The sequence below is a fragment of the Hemiscyllium ocellatum genome, chromosome 39 (assembly GCF_020745735.1).
Source record: "Hemiscyllium ocellatum isolate sHemOce1 chromosome 39, sHemOce1.pat.X.cur, whole genome shotgun sequence".
Taxonomy (NCBI): domain Eukaryota; kingdom Metazoa; phylum Chordata; class Chondrichthyes; order Orectolobiformes; family Hemiscylliidae; genus Hemiscyllium; species Hemiscyllium ocellatum.
The window spans coordinates 36,154,227-36,179,744 of NC_083439.1; the positions used below are offsets into that span (position 1 = coordinate 36,154,227).

The 25,518-nt window shown below is 42.0% G+C and overlaps 2 protein-coding genes across 4 annotated transcripts in view; both read right to left on the reverse strand.

Annotated features, from left to right (window-relative positions):
• LOC132834271 (cell migration-inducing and hyaluronan-binding protein-like) overlaps positions 1 to 25,518 on the reverse strand; it is a 238,697-nt gene that overhangs the window by 163,145 nt on the left and 50,034 nt on the right. The gene's annotated exons all lie outside the window — the stretch shown is intronic.
• LOC132834270 (inactive cell surface hyaluronidase CEMIP2-like) overlaps positions 1 to 25,518 on the reverse strand; it is a 184,724-nt gene that overhangs the window by 26,580 nt on the left and 132,626 nt on the right. For both annotated transcript variants that reach the window (XM_060852976.1, XM_060852975.1), the window contains exons 20-21: positions 5,071 to 5,253; positions 3,407 to 3,629 (exon numbers count right to left, since the gene is read on the reverse strand). In XM_060852976.1, coding sequence (XP_060708959.1) covers positions 3,407 to 3,629; positions 5,071 to 5,253 — 406 coding nt within the window. The remainder of the gene's footprint in view (positions 1 to 3,406; positions 3,630 to 5,070; positions 5,254 to 25,518) is intronic.

Here is a 25,518-nt window from a genome sequence, read left to right on the forward strand (position 1 = left end):
TGCATAAATGGCTTGGCATTAGTTACTGTAGGAGGAATTAATTGCACTCGCCCACCCCACCCTCTGCTGCGTTTGGTGGCGGACAGGAACTTAACCAAATAGAAGGGTGGCAGCTGGAGAATCCACTGATTTCCCATTAAACCCTGCTCAGTAGGATGCAGTTTGCACAGCTATGGGAGAAGGTGTACAGAAAGCAGCTGGAAGGAAGTGAAACCAAGGTATCTGAGAGACTTAGGGGTTTACAGTGAACATTGGTTGACAGCCTAACCCAAATAAAGACCTAATAGAGATAGTTGAAGGATGAAACGATGAATTGAAGGTGGACCACATAACAATGAGGGAGGGGTGAAGCTAAGTTGATTAAATTTTCTCACTCATGTACTGCACAAAGAGTGAGAGAGAGGTCCTTGGTAAAATTGGAGCTAAGCATGCCCAGGTATGAAGATGTCAGAAGGATGTGAGGAAGGGGGTGGTTGAGGGAAGCAATTTCTGAGGGAAAATCAAAAATCGAAACAGAAATTGCTAGAAAAGCGCAGGAATGTCTGAGGAAGGGACACTGGACCTGAAATGTTAACTCCAATTTCTATCCACAGATGCCACCAGACCTGCTGAGCTTTTCCAGCAATTTCTGTTTTTGCCCCTAAGACAGTTGTTAATATTTTTAATGTTGCGTGAAACAACAATCACCTGCGCGAAAAGAGCTTTGAGAATTTAACTCCAAAGTCTCTTGTAAAGAACAAAGTTTATAAATCTTCTCAGGATGGAAGGACATACTCCTCACTAAAATCAGAAATACGTTACCCACGTATGGCACTGGGATGACATTAGTGAAATGAGTAAGATCATGAATGGCCCTGACAAAGTGGACATGGAAATGACATTTCCTTTTGAGGGCGAGTCCAAAATAAGTGGGCACTGTTTTAAATTGAGGGGTCACCTTTTAAGAAAGATGATCATTGAATATTTTTAAGGCAGAGGTAATTATATTCTTATTAGGGAGGAAAATCAAAGGTTATTGGGGATAGATGGCAATGTGGAATTCATAACATCAGTCATAACTTTATTGAATTGCAGAACAGGCTGAAGGGGCTGAATGGTCTGCTTCTGCTCCTATTTCACACGTGTACCAGGAAAAGCCTCAAACTGTACATACTTAGCACGCAAGGGTGAACTATGAACTCTTTCAAAAACTGTTCTCAAGTCTTGTGAAAGTACAGGCTATTCAGCTAGGCTGAGATTCTACAATGGAGATGTTAAGGACTGATGGATAAATTCAAACACATTGATATTGTATTTTTTTCTTAGTTTCTTAACTGAACAAACCAAACTTCATCTCTAGCTCATGCGTGTTAGTGGCCTGGTATCTTATTGTGTGAACTGTGTGCTGTGATGGTCATAGAGCTGAGAACAACCATTTAAACACTCTGGCACTACAGGTAAAGGAAAGAAAAAAGACTCACTCTCATTCAAATGCCAGTCAGCCACTGCCAAAAGAAATCAGGCAGAAAAGTTTTAACCAATCTACTGTCAATGCTAATGACAAAACACATTGCAAAGAGAGCTCATTGGTTTAGACTATTCTGTTTAGAGTGTAACAAATTGGGGAACATTGCCTGGGGACTGTTACAACAAGAATACAAATAGATTTAGGGAATAGAGTTAGTTTAACATATTTAGAGCAATTGGTTCCAGTTTTTCTGACCAACATATATAAAATAAGTACAACAGCTGTCACAAAGTTTCATTATCAAGTTTCACATTTACCAGAAACTTCATGATGAAAAGATTGGTCAGTTAGCCAAATTCTTATCATGTTAAACTCCAATTACAAGGACATAATGTTGCAATTAGTGAAGTAGGGCTATCAATAGAAGCAAGAATATAAAGTTCAAGCTCCAGGCTGTGCTTCATAATGAGAAACTGTTTAACATGCGGAATTAATACAATTAAACTACTTTTGCAGAAAAGGTCATTCTATTCCTGTTAGGCCATACTTGGAATTTTAAAAATACCATACAATTGTTGATAACATCCAAAGTTAAGGAACTGCAAATGAACCCACATTGCAAACAAATCAGAGAAATTTACCAAATTCTTGAGCTGCCTGTCAGCAGTCTGAGACAGAATCAGAAAACTGGGGAACCAGGGTTGATGCCTTTATCTGATCTGCTCTTTCTTCAAGTCTAGACTCCCACGGAGTGAGGGATTGTCAAATTGACTTGACTGTAACATTTTTGCTGTTGTTTTGAAAATCACCCACTGTATTATAAAAATCCTCTTTAATCTAAAGGCATTTTACTTCAAATATTCACTGAGCAATGGGCATTTGCTATTAATTACCATGCATGACAACCAATGTTTTTAACAAAGGCTGCCTGACAAACCAAGTGTATTTGTAAATTTAACTAGACAAATAAAAAAGGTTAATAATCCTTCACAATTCACATGGGTTCATATGTAGTTGGACCTTCCTGGCCCTTATAACAAGTGCGCTGAATACAGGGATGGGAGGATGCACCCACTGAACAGCTCAGTCCACTCCTCTCCAATTAAATGAACAGAAGATAATTTGGGGGTGCAGCTCATTACAGCTTCATGTTCTTTCTTATGCAATTTCCCAATATTTGTAGCCACACAAGAACAGAGAAAGTTATTCAATCCCTGAAGTCTGTGCCACTATCCATTTCAATCATAGTTGACCTTAAATCCATTCACTCTCCATCCAGAAGCAACTGATCTTAGTTTGGAATGCTTCAGTTGATTCCAATACCTACTGCCTTTTCTTGATTAGATTCCCCACAATGTGGAAATAGGCCTTTCGGCCCAACAAGTCCACACTGACCCTCCAGAGAGAAACCCACCCAGACCCATTTCCCTCTGACTAATGCACCTAACACTAGCCAATTCACCTGACCTGCACATCTTTGGACTGTGGGAGGAAACTGGAGCACCCGGAGAAAACCCTCACAGACACAGGGAGAATGTGCAAACTCCACACAGTCACCCGAGGCTGGAGTCGAACCTGGGTCTCTGGTGCTGTGAGGCAGCATTGCTAACCACTGAGCCACCGTACCACCCCTGAGCGAGCTCAGTTTCTCCTAGATATTGTGGGACCAACTGCTTCCTGATTTCAGTCCTGCAAAGTTTGAAATGCTTTGCTCTAAATTCCTTTGGTACAGAGAATGGTTTCTCTGTATCGTTCCCAGATCGTTTATCACTTTAGATCAATCCTCATACTTCCAACCTTAGTCTGAGAGATCTGGCCTCACAAATTAACCCTTTAAGATCTGATGCTCTTTCACTCAATGTGCACTGCAGCTTCTTGCTGAGTTTCACTGCTCTAAACAACGATCCAGGTGACCCACTTGCTTCCTTCAAGAGGGATGCCAGTCGATGGACAACGTACCTGTGGGGCACCACAGTGTCTGCAAGGAGCAGCCACCCGTCCGGTCAGAGTGATGAGATGGGCTGCCTCGCTTGAGTGTTTCACTGAGTGGCCCTTCCGCAAGCAGTCACTGCTTTCCCAGGAGATGACGTGCGACAAAATCTTCACACGCTCACAGCCGTGTTTGGAGCAATAACTGTGGCCTTTCCGCACATGTTTTGCTTGAAGGATAAGAAAAAGAATCCTGAGAGGAACCAAGAAAATTGTAAAGAGCAATGGAGGGATTCCTCGAGCTTTCCACAAACTAACTTGAGGTTACTAAACACAACAAGGGTCTGTCAGGGATCACAAGCAATTTCATTGCATCTGTGTTACCAACAGTAAGAGAGGAGCAGCAAAGCCCCATTCTGTAAACATCCCAATCCAATGACTACATGAAAGGCATCAGACCTAAAATGGGTTCGGATTGATTTTCAGATAGTATTTCTGGCTCCCTAGAACTCACATTTAATCCCTTCGGTGTTTATAAAAGGTGCCTCTTGCAGAGGCTCGTTTATTACCCAGCCCCACTGCCAGAGATTCAAGCCTTTGGTTTGGCTAAATCCTCCTTCAGTGCGTGCACCTTCAGAATCACAGAATTGTTACAGCAAAGATGGAGACCATTTGTGCCAGCACTGTGGTACTGCCTAGTGCCAATGTCCTCCCTTTCCCCCAATATCCCTACACACCATTTCTATCTAAATAGTCATCATTACTGCATAAATATCACTTCCTGAAAAATATTCACAACATAATCGCCCTCTTCCCCTCAGCTGGAGTCATCCTCGTTTGGCTGTTGCTGTACATAATTGGAGACCTTCCATTGGTTCTTGCTCATCAGCAAGAGCTAACCTGTGTACCAGGGTGAAGCTCTCTTCCACCCATTCCCCCACTTGCAGAGAACCCATTTTCAAATTACTTTTTCACCATTGCTGTCACAGCCTAGAACTCGAAAACTTGAAATCTCCCAGAACTCAGACCAAGAGAAAGAGTCCCTGCCATGCAGGTGATATCATTGATCCCAACTCTATAAGCAACAGATGCTATGAGACTTTACACCCTAGCCTCTGTGTGGGCAATTCCCAGACCCTATTTGGCTTTTCTCTTTCTCCTCCAAGGGACAAGATCCCCCAAGTCCCAGCTCCACTAACTTGATTCCACGTGCCAATCCCTTCAATTGGCACTCTTATGCTCCTGACTCCATCACTTCATTTTCTGAGATCAATAGAAGATCAAAACAGAGAAGAGTGGGGTTCTACATTTTGATCAAAGGGATGAATTGAATTATTGCACAGGTCTACAGAGCATACAGAGGGGCAGGGGGCTGGCAGCAGGAAGCATTGATGGTAAGGCAGGATATTAAGGGCAGCACGGTGGCTGGAAAATGGATGGACACGTGAGGAAATAAACTAACAAGCTTATGGGAATACAGCAAAGGATCTTGTGGATTGCTCTACAAAGAGTTAGCATGAGGCCGAGTGGCTGAATAGCCTTCCTCTGTGCCCTAATGACAATGATTTAATGACAATGATTCTTTCCAGCCTTCTAAGGCCTTGACTTTCTCTTGTTCGGTCCTTCCTCTCAGGCTGCTCCAATCAATTACACAGTAACTATGGTTTTCCTCTATAAATAAGACGTAGACTTACCCCGCACTGCTGTCAAAGTAATACACACTCTTGTCTGGATGTTTCTGCAGGATATTGAAGGATGCTGCTGCTTTATACCGTTTCACACTGTGTACTCTTCCGCTCGATCGATCGTATATATCAGACATAACCTTAAAAACTGTTCTCTTGGGGTAACAAAGGCCAACTTGGATCCAGTTCCCTCTGCAACAACATTAACAATAATGTCTTGTGCACATTGCATCACAAATATTCCATTTTAATATCAGCAAAAACACTCAAACAACAAATGTGAACTTGCTGTGAAATAAAAAAATTGCAGGTGGAGTGTTAACTCCTGTGACACTGCTGGGTAAGGGTAAGAGAGATGTCACTCAATGTTACAGCTTTTTCATTTATTCTGTCATCGATTGTAGGCACTGTTGTAGCTGTCGGTCACTAGCCACTGCCACTAGTCCTCCTTTCTACTCTTTAAATAAAATTTAAATGATTTAGAGAGCCCCAAGAAAAAAAAAATCACTAGGTCAAATCGAATTTATCAAAAACTGGAATCAATACATTATTACCAGATGTAACTATGCACCCTATCATCACTCCCTCTGTAACTGGGTCCTGGACTTCCTGACTGGGAGACCTCAGTCAGTCTGGATTGGGAACAGCATCTCCAATACCGTCACAGTGAGCATGGGGACCCTCCTCCTCCCCACCCCCACCCCCCCAGGGCTGTATGCTCAATCCCTTGCTGTTCACCTGCGGACGCACCACTGTGCAGCGATGCCCAGCTCAAATCACATCATCGAGTTCACTGATGATATGACTGTAGTGGGTCTCATCAGCAGGAAGATGAGTTGGCATACAGAGAGGAGGCGCAGCAGCTAACGGACTGGTGCAGAACCAACAACCTGTCTCTGAACGTGGACAACACAAAAGAGATGGGTGTTGGCTTCAGGATTGGCACAGAGCGACCACTCTCCACTGGATATCGACTGCTCCCCCTGTGGAGATCGTGAAAAGCACCAAATTTCTTTGCGTACACCTGGTGGAGAATCTCACCTGGCCCCCCAACTTTCTGCACAGGCTGAGGAAAGCCCACCTCCCACCCCCCTCCTCACCACATTCTACAGAGGGTTCATTGAGAGTACCCTGAGCTGCTGCATCCCTGCCTGGTTCGGATTGTAAGACACTCCGATGGATAGTGAGGAGAGCCGAGAAGATCATTGGGGTCTCTCTTCCCTCCATTACTGACATTTACACCACACACTGCATCCAAAAGGCTAAGAGCATTGTGGAAGACCCCACACACCCCTCACTGAAACTCTTCTCCCTCCTGCCATCTGGCAGAAAATACCAGAGTATATGGTCTCTCACGTTCAGAATATGCAACAGTTTTGACCCCCACGCCATCAGGCTTCTTAACACGGTATGACGGACTCTATTCCATCAGAAACCTATTGAATTGCTGTTCGAAACAATGTTTTATTAATTACCATTCTCTTATTACACTGTAATTTGTACACCATGGTGCCTGTTGTCCTGACATGTCAGGAATTACTCTGCTGTCTTGCATTTCTTATGCAGTTTATGTTGCCCTTCGCGTGATCATGTGGTTTGTGCTGTCCATGTAGCACCTTGGTCCTGGAGGAACACTGTCTCGTTTTTACTGTAACTCCCCGTCGAATCTGGGAGAAATGACAAATAAAAACTACTCTTGACCCTTGATTTCGGTCAGGTTTGTCACATCAGCCTCCACTGGAACTTGTGCAAGAATCACTGTTCCTCCACCAAAAAGACTGTGATATCATCAGATAAGAGAGGCTGGGAGTTTTTTCCTTGGAATGTAGGAAGCTGAGGTATTTATGAAATCATGAGGAGTGTGGATGGGATGAATAGTCAAGGCCTTTTCTCCAGGGTAGAGGAGACCAACATTACAGGGCATAGGTATAAGGCAAAGGGGAAAGATCTAAAAGGTTATCTGAGGGGCAACATTTTCACACAGACGGTGGTGTGTGTGTATGGAACGAGCTGCAAGAGGAAGTGGTAGAGCGAGTACAGAATCTAAGCTGAACACTGCAGTACAGTATGGAGGGAGGTGCTGCCGCATTGTTGGAGGTCCGATCTTACACACAATCTGTTTAACATCTGACCTCACAGGTGGACGGAAAATATTCCACAGCACTATTTCAAGGAAGAACAACTGAGGAATTTTCCATGGTGTTCTGATCAATTATTTATCCCTCAATCAACATCACAAGTAGATTATCTGGTCATTCCCTTGTTGATATTTGTGGAATTTCACAGTGCACTGGTTGCAGTGTTTTAGATTACTTACAGTATGGAAATAGGCCCTTCGGCCCAACAAGTCTGCACTGACCCTCCAGAGAGCAACCTACCCAGACCCATTCCCCTACATTTACCCCTTCACCTAACACTATGGACAATTTAGCATGGCCAATTCACCTAACCTGCACATTTTTTTTTGGACTGTGGGGGGAAACCGGAGCACCCAGAGGAAACCCATGTAGACACGGGGAGAATGTGCAAACTCCACACAGACAGTTGCCTGAGGTCTCTGGCGCTGTGAGGCAGCAGTGCTAACCACTGAGCCACCGTGCCGGCACTGTGTTTTCTGCATTACAAAAATGACAACATTTTAAAAGAATTTAATTGAAGAGAGAAGCAATTTGGAGTTCTTGAGGTTGTCATAGGAGCTGTATAAATGCAGAGGAGTTTTAAAGTAGTGAATGTAATCTGAGTCATGCAACAGGGTAATGCTGAGTGCAAATAATATTTGTTTATCTGAGGGGGCATGGATTGGATATAACAGCTATATCTTTTCCAGAAATGTACATTCAGAGAACAGAATGACTGGGTGATACATGGGTCCCTACATCACACAACTCTCAAAGATCTCCAAACTGGTTCTTCATTGGGACACAGAAGTTAGGACTAGGAATACGCCATTCAGCCCTGCTCCACCATTCAGTACCATCATGGCTGATTTGGCTGTTGTCTCAGACCCACCTTCATGCCTGCACCCCATAACCCTTTGTTCTTCTAACCCATCATATTTTATCCCCTCAATCAAACAAAATTGTACACTTACTTTAATGAGGCAATGAAATTGCAACATTACTCCTCCCAACTGTGAGACATTGTGAACTATTTCCTGTCACTATCTTGGATCTCTCCCAGGATCCCACTGCGATCTTAAAGAGGTCACTAGGAAGTTGAGAGGTCCATTCACCATTCCAGGAGTGAGATTATATTGATCTAGCACATTCATGCAATCTACTACACCTGCTGTCACTCTCACCGGAGACATAAAAAAAGGTGCATTAAACAAGGCAGCCATTCACATCATTGCTGCAGAATGCCCATACCGTTTCGCTGTACACACTGCAATGCACAGGATGTACATAACTAAACAATGACCATCAGTATCCGAGTCAATCTGAGTACTCTTGACTGAGTAGACATTAATGTGAATCTGAGGTCGCAACCTGTCCTGATCATTTAAGCAGGCACCACACTGATTCATCTAAAGATGATGTTTATTCCATATGCATCTAGATGGATGTCTACCAGCCTGTAAAACCCAACTTATGGCTATAGAATATGGCAGGACATACGATACATTATGAATTCTGAACACTGTTTTTGGTTCAATAGAAGGATTGGTTGTGCCACAGTAAACAAGTACAGTAAGAACCATATATACCATCATCAAAACCACACTGGTGTTGGTGTTAGGAGATTAGTGTTTCGAAGGTCGGAAAGAATCAAAGACTGCTGCCTTGCCTGGAAGTAGATTCAGTGCAAACAACTGCAAACTGGGAACTGCTCTGCCAGGCTACGAGTTAGACAAGCCAAAGAGGGACTCCAAATGTGTAACTCATTATCTTGACATTTACTCTCACTGCGCCACCACCCCAGCCGCATAGCCATGCGCATTATCAAATTTCGATTCTTTTGTCCAAATTATAACTTCTTTGGTTACTTCATAATATTCACCTTGGCACACTTCAGTCAATTTCATAGACCTCTTTTGCAAGGTCTCTTTTTCTCAAACAAGATGTTTTAAGACCTGGGTGAATGCTGTGGGTTAAGTGACCTCCTTCAATGCCTTTCCAATTTGATTGTGGCCAGTAAACTGGTTGGTTTCAGCATCTGCAGGACGGGTTGGTCTGGTTTGGGTCAGTTGCAGGTAAGATCAGGCTAAACCTTGAGGTGATTCTTTAGTGACACTATGCACCAGATATCAACATCGGGCATCACTACTTGCACTTGCTCTAACTACAACTACTTGCACAGTTTCTAACACATGACTCCAGAGGTCACAGTCACATCGCAGCATATCTCCGAGGCTTATCTGCATATTTACTAATATGGGTTATTAACCCAAAGAAATTGGGAGCTCATGATGAGATTGAATACAGCGGTAACAGGGCCCAAACATCATGTGTACTAGGACATGTACATAGCATCAATATGATTGGGTACATTGGAGTTGGGGTGTGATTAGATTAGATTAGATTAGATTACTTCCAGTGTGGAAACAGGCACTTCGGCCCAACAAGTCCACACCGACCCGCCGAAGCGCAACCCACCCATACCCCTACATTTACCCCTTACCTAACACTACGGACAATTTAGCCAATTCACCTGACCCGCACATCTTTGGACTGTGGGAGGAAACCGGAGCACCCGGAGGAAACCCACGCAGACACTGGGAGAACGTGCAAACTCCACACAGTCAGTCGCCTGAGGCGGGAATTGAACCCAGGTCTCTGGCGCTGTGAAGCAGTAGTGCTAACCACTGTGCCACCGTGCCACCCTAATTATCTGAGAAAGAAATGATTGAACCAATTCTGTTGCATGTGGACATTTTAGGCCGAAGGCCTGGGACTGCTCTTAGTGTAAGAGATTCAACACGGAGCATCTAGAGGGTGAACAAAGAAGTCTGAAGGGAAAGCAGAATGAAGTCACAATTTCTGCCCAAGGAACACTGCAATTGAATACTCAGATGTTTATTGGAAACTGGTTCTCCAATACTATGCTGTCAAGTTTTACTTATATCAAATGAAACTATCACAGGTATGGTGCAGAGACAGCTATGAACAATTGCAAGGAGTCCTAAAGGACCACTGGAGGATACCTATATCCAGAATTACAGCAAATGTGGGATAAATAATCCAATTTCCTGCACTTATCCCTAGAGGACATTAGTCTCAGGAAACCTATCCATTTCTCTCTTGCTCAATGACTGAATTTTCACAGCTCACTGGGGTAGCGAATTCTAAAGATTCCCCACCGCGTTAGTGAAGAAATTCCACCTCATCTCAGTCCTCAATGGTCTGTCTCTTGTCCTGGGGTGATGTCTCCTGATTGTAGAGTCACCAGTCAAATGGAAGTCTTATCCACAGCCATCCTGTCACATTCTCTAAGAATTTTTTAAGTTTCAAAAAGGTTACCCCTTACTCTATGAAACTCAAAGATTAAAGGCCCAGTTTCCCCTCGCCTCAAAGCCAATCTCATCATCCAGGGATGAATTTGATGAACCTTTGTTGCACTCATTTATGGAAAATGTATTCCTCCTTAGACAAGGGGATCAAAACTGTACACAATATTCCAAGTGAGGACTCAGGAAAGCTCTATCCAATTACAAGATATCTTTACACTCAATCTTTATTGTGTCTCGAAGCCTCTTGCTCATCAACATAACATTTGCCAATCTAATTCCATGCAGCATCTGCATGCTAACTTTCAGTCATTCATAAACAAGGACTCCAGGCTCCTATGAACAACTATACTTCCCACTCTCTCACCATTTAAGAAATATGCTCAGGACTTCTTTTCTTCTGCCCTGACGGTTCTGATGATTGCTAAACTGCACTGCTGCTAGCACAAGCCTTATTTCGGAAAAAACAATATGAGACACTTGGAAGACCAATCCTGTATTGCTACAGGACAAAGCTTTCTGAATCATAGAACATAGAACAGTATGGCACAGTACAGGCCCTTCAGTCCTAGATGCTGGGCTGATGTTTTATGCTACTCGAAGATCAAACTGACCTACATACCCTACGTTTTACTATCTCCATATGCCTATCCATGAGTCACTTAAAATGTCCCAAATGTATCTGACTCTACTACCACTGCTAGCAGTGCATTTCACGCGCCCATCACTCTTCGTGTAAAGAACCTACCTCTGACATCTCCCCTAAATCTTCCTCAAATCACCTTAAAATTATGCTCCCTTATTATAGCCATTTCTGCTCTGGGAAAAAAATCTCTGACTATTCACTTTATCTATCCCTCTCATCATCCCTGTACACATCTATCAAGTCACCTCTCATCCTTCTTCGCTCCAATGAGAAAAGCCCGAGCTCCCTCAAACTTTTCTTCATAAGACATGCCCTCCAGTCCAGGCAGCATCTGGGTAAATCTCCTCTGCACCCTCTGTAAAGCTACCACATCATTCCTATAATGAGGCAAACAGAACTGAACACAATATTTCAAATGTGGTCTACGCAAGGCTTTACAGAGGTGCAGCATAACCTCGCAACTCTCAAATTCAAGCTCTCTGCTAATGAAAGTGAACACACCATATGCCTTCTTAACAACCCTATCAACTTGGTTGACAACTTTGAGGCATCTATGGACATGGACCTGAAGATCTCTCTGTTCCTCCACACTGCCAAGAATCCTGCCTATGACCATGTAATCGGCAATCAAATTCAACCTTCCAAAATGAATCACTTCACACTTTTCCAGGTTAAACGCCATCTGCCACTTCTCAGCCCAGTTCTGCATCCTGTCAATGTCCCGTTGCAACGTACAACAGCCCTCCATATTAACCTTTGTGTCATCAACAAACTTACTAACTCACCCTTCCAGCTTCCTCATCCAAGTCACTTACAAAAATCACAAAGACCAGAGGTCCCAGAGCAGATCTCTGTGGAACACCAGTAGTCCCCGAGCTCCAGGCTGAATACATTCTATCTATCTACTACCACCCTCTGTCTTCTATGGACTAGCCAATTCTGTATCCAGGCAGCCACATTTCCCTGTATCCCATGCCTCCTTACTTTCTGAATGATCCGACCATGGGGAACCTTATCAAAAGCTTTGCTAAAATCCATATACATCACATCCACTGCTCTACCTTCAATGTGCTTTGTCACATCCTCAAAGAATTCAGTAAGGCTTGTGAGGCATGACCTGCCCCTCACAAAGCTATGCTGTCTATCTCTAATCAAACTATGCTTTTCCAAGTAATCATAAATCCTGTCTCTCAAGAATCCTCTCCAATAATCTGCCCACTGCATACGTAAGCCTGACTGGTCTGTAATTCCCAGGGTTATTTCTATTCCCTTTCTTGAACAAGGGAATAACCTTTTCCACCCTCCAACCATCTGGTACAACTCCAGTGGACAGTGAGGATGCAAAGATCATCGTCAATCTCTTCTCTTGCTTCTTGTAGTAACCTTGGGTATATCCCGTCTGATGTAAGCGACTTATCTATCCTTATGTGTTTCAAAGTTTCCAGCACATCCTCCTTCTTAACACCATTATCACTGCTCTCACTGATATCAACTTTAAAAACTAAATTCTAATTCTCCATGAGGAAACATGAATTCATTTAAAAAAAATTTTTAGTCAAGGTCCCTGAATGATTCATCCGGTAACATAACCATTATGCTTCCATACTCAGAAATAAGGTGGCTTTAAATTAGTTATCAAAGATTCTGAATGTTTACATCACATTTTTAAAAATCATTAAACTTAACTACCAACCTGCTGAAGCAGAGTCTGTTTTTATCATTTCTTTTCTGTCATCTGAGCTGTGTCAAGTGAAGTCTGAAGAATCGCTGTGTTATCTGGACAGATTTACATGTAACATTGACACACTAATCCCAATGTTAATGAATATGCAAACCATGTGCCTTTATAACTAAATAAAGGTCAGTTAGATGAGTATGCATTCTGCATTTTGATTATTTGTAAGTATCCAACGTTGTATTTCGTGTTTTGGAACTTCAGCAGTGATGCACATGCTTAAAGCAATCGGTTGGTCATCAAGAGCTTAATGTTCAAATAATCTAAGGATTTCAGTGGATAATGTTAGTGCTTAAAGTTGCAGTGGAAAAACTTACTCTAGACACGAATTCCACATACAGGTACATCTGAACGGACGTTTTTTAAAAAAAAATCACTGGAAATGTTTCCCATTAGTTTTAGATGTTTGAGAGGTATTTCATCTATATTTAGTCTTTAAATTGTAGGTGATTACAACAGACCGGCAATTTGAACTGAATATAGAGGGAGACCAATGACTTACAGCAGTGAAAGAGAACTCAGCTGCAGGACAGGTTTTAGTTCTGTGTAAGTTTTAATTTGTATGTGTAAATCACAAAAAAAATTGCAAAAGTGTGCATAATTTGAGGCCAAACTGATTTTGTTCTACTTTCGCGAGAGTATACAAGACCAGGTTATAGAAAGACAAACAGTCAGTGTGGGGATTTGGTCTCTTTTGGGTCCTGTGCACATGTAGTTTTCAGAACTCTGGGATACTGAAACCCTGGAGAAGGCACAATGTGGATATACCTGGAATAAGCTGGACACAAAAGCGAAATTAGCTGAATTCACTGATATTGGGACAGTCAAGCAAAAGTGTTTGACATACGGACAACAACTGAAAGAGGATTGATACAACAAAAAAAAATCAAAAAGTTGCTTTCATTGAACGGGGAAATCAGGGTTAAACGTTAAAAATTGGTTTTTGATTATTGAAGGTCATGGATAACTTTTGCAGCATGAAGTAGTGAGAATATATAAATAATAACCATCATTAGCTGGTGAGTTGAAATCAGTTAAACTTATTGAGGGAATTTGATAAATACTTGAAGGAAATTGCTACATTGTTAATAATTCATGGGTTGTGAACATTGTTGGCAAGTTAGTGTTAATTGACCATCCTTAACTGTCTTTGAGAAGTGATACAGTGGGCTTCCTTGTGTTGCTTCAGTCTATCTGGTGCAGGAACACTCTGAATGCAGGAGGAAGGGGGTTCAAGGATTTTGACCCAGCAACAGTGAAGGAACAAAGATAGTCTAAAGTGAGGCAGGTGGAAATCTTGGAGGAGAACTAACAGGCGGTGGCATTCACTCACCCCTGCTTCATCCCAAAGTAGGAGAGGCCACAAGTTTTGGGAGGTACTGTTGCAAGACCTTTATTGAGTTGCCAAGTGCAGCTTGTAGATAGTGTACACTGTTGTCACGTTTCACTGGTGGTGGAGGGAGTGAATGTTGAAGGTTGCAGATGGGGTATCAATCAAACAAACTGATTTGTCCTAGATGGTGTCAAGCTTCTTGAGTACTGTTGGAGCTGCACTGTTTCAGGTAAGTGGGGAGTATTCCATCAGACTCCTGACTTCCGCCCTTTAGATAGTGGACAAGCTTTGGGGAGTCAGGAGGTGAGTCACTTACTGAGGTTCCTCCTAGCCTCTAACCTGCTCTCATTGCCATAGTTTTTATGTAACTGCTCCAGTTGAGTTTCTCGTCAATGGTGGCCCAAGGGATGTGATATTAGTGAATTTAACTATGGAAATGGCATTGAATATTCAGGGAAAATGTTTAAGCACTTTCTTGTTAGAAGGGATTACTGCTGGTATTTGTGTGGAATAAATATTATTTGCCATTTATGAATCCAAGTCTGATTTCTGCCCAGACCTCAGTGCATGTAAGCATGGACTGCTTCATTACTTGAGGAACTATGAATGAGCTGAATATTTCACAAACAGTGAGTATCCACTTTAATGACTTTTTGATGGGGTAAGGTCATTGATGAAGCTTCTGAAGATGAGTGGGTCTAGGATGCTGCTGGAAGTTTTGCAATGTTCTGAGGCTGAGATTATTGTTCTCCAACAATCACAATAATTTTCGTTTGTCCCATCCAATGGAAAGATTTTCCCTGATACTCAGGCTACTTGATGTGATCATTGGTCAAATGCTACCAAGAGCAATTACTCTCACTTCACCGCCGCAATTCAGCATCATTGCCCATGTTTGCATCATGGCTGTCATGAGATCTGGAGCCAAGCATCCTGGCAGAACCCAAACGAAACATTAGTGAGCATGTACCACTGCACAGTCCTGCTGAGAATAGCTTCCACCATTTCACTGATAACACACAGTGTAGACTGACAAGGATGAAGCTGGCCCCAGTATATGTCCTAGCAGTTTAGGGAAAGGATTGAATTATATGGACAACACCTACTTTGTCAAACACTTGCTAATTTTGCAGCTATACTGAATCAACTTGGTTTGACATTGTGCCAGTCTGGAGAACCAAGGATATGAGGAAAGTGCAATGAAGCAAAATTAGAGTTGGAAATGTTCGTCCAAAATTATCACTATAGGCCTAAATGTGTTGAAATACTTAAGACAGCTGTCTCCTTATTCTCTCATGCTATCCAAATCCTTTCAAAATTCTCATCTTTACCAATGTCTGAAAAATGTCATCCACTGCTGTCACATTTGACACCTAATTTCCTTCCCGTTGTTTTGGAACATGTCACTGTCATTGCCTTTCCCTTTTCCTTCGTATCTAAATTCATCCTGTCTGGTTTCCACTTTGCCCACAAGATGGGGGTGGGGTGAGGAACCTGGTCAAACTCACCGTCAACAGTCTGTGCTGCTTTAACCATGACTCACCAGCCTTCCTCAATCTCTCAGTCGTTAGCACATTGTGGTTGAACTCAGACTTAATCCAATCCAGTCGCTGTTGGAAATCCAGCTTTCTCCTTCCTTCAGAGTTTCAATTCATTTTTCTGTTGCTAAATATTTGGTACAGACCTGAAAGGTATTGTGGTCTATCTTTCTGATAGTCAAAGCATCGGGAGTTTGCTGGTATTCTCATTTAGTAGACCTGGCTTCAGTGCTAGGGTAAACTAGACCATTTCCATACATTTCTTAGCTGGACAGAATGCCAATATCTTCACCCCTCCCTGGGCCTTAACCATCAATCACAGCAGTTACCAACTTAAGTGACAGTTTACTTGTAGATATCTCCTGTCGAGCTCAAACAGATGGTGTTATTTCAGCATAATAGATGTGATTGTTTCTTGAAATATATTCAAATGGTTTCCACTTGATGTAATTTGCAGAAAAACAACTTACAAGTTCATGCCTCTAGCTTGGTTATATTTCCAAAAATTGGCTACTTTATAGATTTAATTCATAAAATGCTCTTAGGCGCAGAGAGAGATCATTTGACCAACCATGTCTGGGGAGGTTTTCTGATAAGACAAATCAGCTAATCCTATTTCTCATCTCATGCTGGAGCTCTATGTTTTTATATTCTCCTAAACTGCTTCTCCTATTCTCTTCCTCCACTGATTGTGGCAAAACAAATGAATTTTCAGGCAACACACTATATTTTCTAAACAACGGCTGCACTAAATAAAACTCTTCCCAATGTCACCTTTTCTTTTACCAATTACCTTGTATCGGTGTCAAAAGAACAAAGAACCTTATAGACAGGAACAGGCCCTTTGGCCTACCAAGCCTGAGCCGACACATGATGCCTTTCTAAACTAAAAACCTTTCACCTCTACTTGTATCCTCCTATTCCTTCCTCTGGCTTTCACCCCTTCCAACATTCAATTTCCCAATCTACCTCGTCTCGATCCTTCATGACCCTGATACCTTGATCAAAGGTATCCATTATGGGCGACAGGGTGGCACAGTGGTTAGCATTGCTGCCTCACAGCACCAGAGACTTGGGTTGAATTCCCTCCTCAGGCAACTGTCTGTGTGGAGTTTGCAGATTCTCTGCGTGGGTTTCCTCCGGTTTCCTCCCACAGTCCAAAAATGTGCAGGTTAGGTGACTTGGCCATGCTAAATTGCCTGTAGTGTTAGGTGAAGCGGTAAATGTAGGGGAATGGGTCTGGGTGGGTTGCTCTTCGGAAGGTCGGTGTGGACTTGTTGGGCTGAAGGGCCTGTTTCCACACTGTAAGAAATCTAAATCTCAAATCTAAATCAAAATTTCCTCTCAGCCTCCTCTTCTTTAAGGAGAACAACTCTAGCTTCTTCAATATACCCACATAACTGAAGTGGCCTCACCCCTGGAACCATTCTGGCAAATCTTTACTGCACCCTCTCTGCAATCTTTACATAATATTCTGTTAAAAAAAATTGTAAACAATATCTGTAGCTGATTTGCAGAGGGATCTGGGCATTCTAATACATCACTCACTAAAACCTGAATGCCAGAGCAACAAGTGATTGGGAAGGCATATGGAATGCTGCTGTTTATTGCAAGAGGATTGAAATATTAAACTTGGGAAGCTTTACTACCATTGTACTAGGCAGCAGTGAGATCATATTTAGGGTTCTGTGTACATTTTCAATTGCCTTAATTCAGAAAGGACATAATTGTATTAGAAGCTGTTCAGAGAAAGTTCACTCAACTAATTTCTTAGATGAAGGTGTTACCCTCATCAGGCAAGACAGGTTTGGCCTGTACCTTTGGAGTATTCAAGAATGAGAGGTGATCTTATTGAAACATAACATGCTGAGGGAACATTAGGGTGGAGACTGAAATAATGATTCTCCTTGTGGGATGGGCAGAAACTAGTTTGAAAATAAGGCGTCTCTCATTTAAGACAAGAATGAGGAGAAAATGTTTCTCTCAGAAAGAGTTGGAAGTCTGTGGAATTCTCTTCCCGGAAAGCAGTGGAGGTAGGGGTCATTGAATATTGTTTAGAAAGGGATAGAAAAATTCTTGAGTCACCAAAGGGAGCTAATGTGCATAGGCTAGGCAAAACTGAGCAGGGTAGGGATAGAGTTCAAGTGGATATGGACAGATTGGTGGTCTATTGCAGATTAAATTTAACACAGAGGAACATGAGGTGATACAGAAACTTAGGTTGAGGCTACATTAAGATCAGAAATGATCTTACTGAATAGTGAAGCAGGCTTGAGGGACCAAAGTACCTACTCATGCTTGAGATTTTGTGCTCGTACACTTCAGTTGAGACTGAACACGTGTTTTAAAGAGGCTTGTTTTATACCTTCCTGCCTTTGTACTCTATATCTACAATTATAAATTCCAGGAATCCACATACCTTTTTCACCCTTCAACCTGTGCTGCCACCTTCAATGATTTGTGCACTATATCCCCAGGCTCATCTGTTATTGCATCGACTTTAGAATTCCACCCTTTACGTCCCACTGTCTCTCTTCAGTCTTGCTGCTGAAAGGTATCCCTACAGCTTGCTCGCATTGAATTTAATCTGCAATAATCCACCCATGTCACCAATCTGTCCATATCCAATTGAATTCTATCCCTGTCCCTAAGTACAGATCATTAACATATAACAAGAAAAGCAGTGTTCCTTATAATTATCTCTGAAGAACCATATTCTACATCCTCTTCCAATCTGAAACCCAACTGTTCACCACTACTATCCGCTTGGAGTTTCTCAGCCAGCTCTCAATCTATGTCCCTTTTATTCTGTCAGCTTTAACTTTGCCTACAAGCCAAATACGTGGCACTTTATAAAATGCCTTTTGGAAGTTCACGTACACCATATCAACCCGATCTGTTGTTCAAAAAACTCAATCAATTATTTAAACCTAATTGCCTTTCATAAAGTCAGTGCTTGCTTTCCTCAATTTAACTTGCTGAATTAAAACTTGTCCACGTGATTTTTAATTTTGTCCCAGATGTTCTTTCTAAAACAAGCCAGAGGATTGGTGTTCTCCTGAGCAAGTGGCTAGCAATGGCAGTGTAAGCCTTTTGTAAAAATCTATTTTTTAATTCAGATTTGACATTTAATTGAATCAACAATTTTAATTTTATATTTCCCAGCCTGAAGCAGGGTTTTACAAGGTTTTCACTGAAAGATTGATTGAAGTCAGGTAATTAAAGAAGTAACTGGAACCCATTTTTCATGCAACTGGGGTCAGCTAGCTCTTTCTCTTCATAAGTGTATTAAGCATGGCGTCTCAGTGTGACTCGGCACACAGTGTCTTTGAACAGGGTGCTGGGAGTTTGGTGACGAGGGGACTTTAAGAGCAGAGGAAGAAATGTCTCTTGTGCTTTGTCTAACATTTTCACCCTCGAGGAATTAGTTCTTACTCCAGTATAGGGTAAGAATCTCATTGTTTGGCAACTATCTGGTAAGTGGTGACGGTCTATTCTAATCCCAAGATTTAAAGTAGTACAGGAACTGGTGGTAAGGCTTAAACAAATGAAAATAGGAATAACTAATGGAGCAATGTAACTAAAACACATTAAAGTTGTTGTTATGCTGAGTGATGCATCACAGAGCTCCTGATGCCAGTGTGACCCAGTGAATACGGAACTGCTGTCAGTGCCTGCAGCTTGAGGAGCTTTTGCTCAGAGTTCATCAGCTTGAGGCCAGACTGAAGGCACTGACATGTCAGGGTGGCATCAAATTATTTGTGCCAGTAGGCAGGCACACCCCTCAGGATCAGGTCTTCAGTGTTCAGGTGCAGGACAGTGTGACTGCAAGTGAGGCAGCTAAGGGGATGCAATGAGCACAGACCTCAACCTTTGCAACTGTCCAGCATGTGAGGTTATTTCAGCTTGTCTGAATGAGAGGGAGAGCTGAGGACAAATAGCCTAAGTGACAATTACACTGTGATGCAGGAAGCCATTCAAGATATGGGTGCAGAAAGGATTGTACTGAGCGTAGTGGCAGTCTAGTGAGGGGTCTGACATTGTTCCCTCCTACAAAGAGCATGAAACCATGGGGCTGTGTTCCCTGGTTAAGGACATTACTCAGGACTAGAGAGAAGCTTGGAATGGGAGTAGGAGGATCTAGTCACCACTACCCATGCAGGTACCCCAACAAGTGGTTCGGGTTCATGAAGCACTGGCACCCAGTTTGGGGAATGTGGGACCTGTACCATTGGGACAATCTAAACTTGAGTCCAGATCAGAGTGTTGCTGGAAAAGCACAGCAGGTCAGGCAGCACCGGAGGAGCAGGAAAATCGATGTTTCGGTAAAAGCTCTTCGTCGATTTTCCTGCTCCACTGGTGCTGCCTGACCTGCTGTGCTTTTCCAGCACCACTCTAATCTTGACTCTGGTCTCCAGCATCTGCAGTCCTCATTTTCACCGGATTTAAACTTGAGCCATGCTGGAGCCCAGGTTCTAATGAGCCACCCAACTCAGGAAATAGAGAGGGCTTTTATCTAAGTAGTGGGGCAAGAGATCAAATTTGGGAAGATGTAGTGATCCAAAGTATAGACAAGACATGGGAGAAAGGTATTAATACTTGAAATGACAAACAGAATATGACAGGAAAAGACAAAAAAACATTATTAAGAGTAAATCAACAGATAAGGCCAGATGTTACCAAACAATAAAAAGGAAAAAGACTAAAAACTATCGGAATGCACTCAGCATTTGGAGCAATACAAATGAATTGATAATGCAAATAGAAATAACAAAGTATGATCTGATAGCCAGAACAGATATATTGCTGCAGGAATACAGTTTGGAACTTGAATTTTGTAGGATACGAGATATTTAGGGAGGAGAGGAAACTAGAAAAAAAGAAGAATGGGTGGCTATGTTAAATAATGATAATAATAGCACAATGGACAAAGATGATCGATGTTTGGGAAACGAGGAGGTAAAAGTGGTTTGAGTCAAGGTGAGAAATGACAAAGGCAAAAGGTCACTTGTAAGCGTGGTGTACAGGCTCCCTAACAATAAACCATTCAGCACACTGAGTCTGCTCCTCAGTGCAGTGAACATGACTGATCTGATAATCCACAATCCATTTCTCTACTATTTCCCCATAACCCTTGATTAAACATCTGTCTCCCTCAGGTTTGAATATACTCAACAATCCAGTCTTACCTGCCCATGTGATAAAGAATTCCATAGATTCAAGACCCTCAAAGAGAAGAAATTCCTCCTCCTCTGTCTTAAAAATGTGGTCACATTCTGAGGTTACAGACACCCAGTCCTGGACTCTCCCACAAGAACAGGAATAGCTTCTCATTATCTACCCTGTCAATCCCCTAAGAATCTTATATGATTGCCTCTTATTCTCCTGAACTCCAAAGAGTCATAGAGTCATAGAGATGTACAGCAAGGAAACAGACCCTTCGGTTCAACTTGTCCATGCTGACCAGATATCGCAACCCAATCTAGTCCCATCTGCCAGCATCCGGCCCATATCCTTTCAAACCCTTCCTATTCATATATCCATCCAGATGCCTTTTAAATGTTGTAATTGTACCAGCCTCCACCACTTCCCCAGGCAGCTCATTCCATACATGTACCACCCTCTGCGTGAAAAAGTTGCCCTGAAAGTCTCTTTTACATCTTTCCCCTCTCACCCTAAACCTATGTCCTCTAGTTCTGGACCCCCCCACCCCAGGGAAAAGACTTTGCCTATTTATCCTATCCATGACCTTCATGATTTTATTAACCTCCAACCTACTCAATCTCTCCTCAGAAAATCCAACAACAGGATCAACCTACCAACTGGACTGCCTTCAATGGCAGGACATACTTCCTTTGATAAGGGGACCAATACTGTCACAGTTTTTTTTTAGTTCTATCTGAATGCGTCCGTCCATTTCCAGTATAACCTGCTGTCTGGTCAGCCACAGAATGTGCTTTTCTAAGAAATCATGCTGAAAACATTCTGTAAACTCCTGTTCTAGGCTATTTTTACACATCTGATTTTTCTTGTGTGTGTGCAGATAAAAACTGCATATGATTATCACTGTACATTTTGGACAACCTATTATTTCCTCCTTTATAATCGGCTGTGTGGTGATGTGAGTTATGCATAATTCACATATTGAAAACATTCAAGTTCAGTGGGTAGTAGGGATTGGCAAATGGAATGTTGCCCATTATTTCAAAGGGAGAGAAGGTGGCAACTGAATTGAACAGGCATTTTCCATATCAATTACAACAGAGGATGCAAGTAACATCCTAAAACTTAGCTGCAATACAAGAAATGGAAATAAAGAGAGGAATCCAAGAAAAGTCCAATCACCAAGGAAGTGATAATTAATAAAATGTCGAAAGTGCAGGCTGATAACTCCCTGGGTCCTGATGGACATCATTCAATGGTGTTAGAAGAAATGACTTAAATGAAATAATTGAAACATTGGCCTTAACTTTCCAAAATTTTCTAGACTCAGAAGGTTCCACTTGATGGAAAAATATTGAATATCACCTCTTTACTCAAAAAAAAAGAGGAAGACTGAGAGCGGGAAACTACAGGATAGTTAGCTTCAAATCTGCCATAGAGAAGATGTTAATTTAAAAAATTCAAAGATATTAAAGCAGGGCATTTAGAATAGAACAAGGTAACCAGGCAGAGCCAACATGGTTTTGTGAAAGGGAAACATATTGGGCTTCTTTGAGGTAGCAGGTTAAAAGAGGAACAGCTGACGTATTGTACTTATATTTCCAGAAGGTATTTTACATCAAAAGGCTATAGTGGAAAATAAAAGTTCATGATATAGAGAGTCATGTATTGTCATGGACAGAAGAATGGTAAGCTAACAGAAACCAAAGAGGAGGTGTAATTTTTTTTCCGATGGGAGATTGCGGAGGGATGTAGGTCTCCTAGTGCATGAATCATAAAAGGCTAGTATACAGGAGCAGGAAATAATTAAAAAGCTAATCATAGAAACAGAAAATAGGAGGAGGTGCAGTCCATTCAGCCCTTCCAGCCTGCTCTGCCATTTATTTATAATCAGGGCTGATCTTTCAACTCAATAGCATGCTCTTTCTTTTCCCATCACGTTTGATCCCTTTAGCCCCAAGTGCTTTATCAAATTCCTTAATTAAATCTTATAATTTATTGTGGGGAATTTAACTCAAAAGTAGAGAAGTTATGCTGCAGTTATACCTCGTACTAGTGAGACAACATATGAACACAGTGTACAGTGTTGGTTTCCTCACTTTAGGAAGACGATAAATATATTGGAAGCAGCTCAGGAAGACTCCTCCATGCTATGGGCAGGCAGATAAAAGTAGAGTCAATAAGTGTGGCAATGGAAAAGCACAGCTGGTCACGCAGCATCCGAGGAGCAGAAGAGTTGATGTTTCGAGCATAGGCTTTTCATTGTTGCGGGGTGGAAGGGGGGCTGTGACATAAATGGGAGTGGGGATTGGCGCTGAGGGGGAAGGTAGCTGGGAATGCGATAGGTCACTGAAGGTGGAGAGTGATGGTGATAGGTTGGAGTGGAGGGTGGAGTGGATAGATGGGAAGGAAGATGGACTGTTCAAGAGGGTTGGATCTGGGATAGGTGGGAGGAGGGGAGATGAGGAAACTGGTGAAGTCGACATTGACTTCGTGTGGATCCCCCCTCCCTCCACACTCCTGATGAAGGGCTTATGCTCGAAAAGTCGACGCTCCTTCTCCTGAGATGCTGCCTCTTCCAGCGCCACACATTTTGACTCTGATCTCCAGCATCTGAAGTCCTCACTTTTTCCTACCAGCCTATGAGAAAAGGTTAGACATGCAAGGCTTGTAGCCTCTGGAGGTTAGAACAGTGAGAAGTCACTTTGTTGAAACATAAAACACTGAGGAAGCTTGACAGTCTGGTTGTGGAAAGGATACTTCCACGTGTGAGAGAATCTAGAACTAGGGGTCAGTTTTAAAAGTAAGGAGTTACTAACTTAATGCAGTAATGAGGTGATTTTTCTTTTCTATTAAGGTCCCAAGTCCGAGGATCTCTTCTCCAAAGGTGGAGGCAGCAGAGTCTACTTTCAAGGCAGAGGTAGATAGATCCTTACAAATCAAGAAGATTAGGGGTCATCAGGGGTAGATGGGAATGTGGAGTTGAGAATAACCGTGATCTTATTGAATGATGGAGTAGGTTTGAAGGACCAAATGCTTGCCCATAATTCACATATTCCTACAGTTTATAATTAAAATTAAATGTACTTCATTTGACTCCAACTTGGTTTATATAAATGACAAGATATCACAATCAGACAAAGATTGCAATTTACAGTTAATGACAAAATACGATTTTGTGATTTTAAAAATAATAAAAATGAAGTAGTAGTCAGAAATTTGCTTGCATGACTTGTACACTGATTATAACTCAGACTTGCAAAGTCTACTTGCTGTCACAAACCTGACAGAAAGATTTGAAGCAGTGCTATTAATGAAAGCTTTGTCACTCTGTTTACCTGCCAGCAGTGTCTGCATTCCATAAAAAACGGAAGGCACATTTTACATAAACTGTGGTTAGAAATGACAAGAATGATTTGTGAATGCCCAAACTTCATTCAGTAAAAAGACAGCTGAGGTACATCAAACTTTCAAACACCTCTGGCATTTATGGATAGTGCTCTCTCATTCTTTTTTGAAAATAAATCAGGCTTCTATCGGAGAGATCCCCTTTCTTAGTTCACTGAATGACCTATAAAGTTAAGTGCTGAAGTAATTCTACGATAATGAAATCGATAGCACGGCCATTTAAAAGTAGAGAAAGACCAGCTGCTTCCCAGCACAGGGGACCGGTCCAGACCAGACCAAACCAAAATACTTCTCCTCCTCATCTCTCATACATACTGATTGTTGGCTTTTACCTCCCAACAAGTCCCAACAAGTACGGTTCTCTCTTCGTGTTTTCTGTATGTGGTGGCTCACTATATCACTGGCTATCTGAAAACAGCTGAAATATGTACATTAAATGAGCAAATACATAAATATACTGAGGAAAACGGATGGAGGTCAGACACCTGCTCACTGAATAGTGATCATTCTACGTAAGTTTCAAGCTAATACTTTGCTGCTGTGTATTGAATGGCCATTTCACATCTCCTTTCCTGAATCGTAATCCGATTTTCCAGATAACAGAAATGGGAACATAGTGACATGACCAATTTGAACTGCCTGGCTCCCTCTGGGACCTGTTTTCAAACTGGCTGTAACGGTCAGTTTGGGAGTAACATTTATCGTAGCCATAATGTATTAATCAAAGTCAGTTTCAATGCAGTTCCTGGAGGACATGATGATTGCAGAGTACCAAAATTGCTGATAATTCAACAATAATGGGGACAAAATTAGCAGTCTCATTCAAAACAGGCACAAGCATGGCTGTTGTGGGAAATGGGAATGTTACAAGTAGCAGGAGGGAAGTGCACTCAAGGTTATTGTGAAGGCTTACTGTTCGCTTAGTGTAAACACATTATAGCCTCCAGCCAAATTGAGTTGCATCAGAAGTGGGAGTGTTGCATATTGGTCTGGCTGCCAAAAAAATAAATAATTGAATCACAAAGAGTCATGGCAGAGAATCAATTTATCTATCCTATCAACATTACATCAAATCATTCTCCAGCTCACTCTCCACACTTTTTAATATTAGTTATTTTCTAACAATAATTTAATTCTCTTTTCTGCTAGGATTAGGAAACAATATTCGACACTCCCAGGCTACCTGCT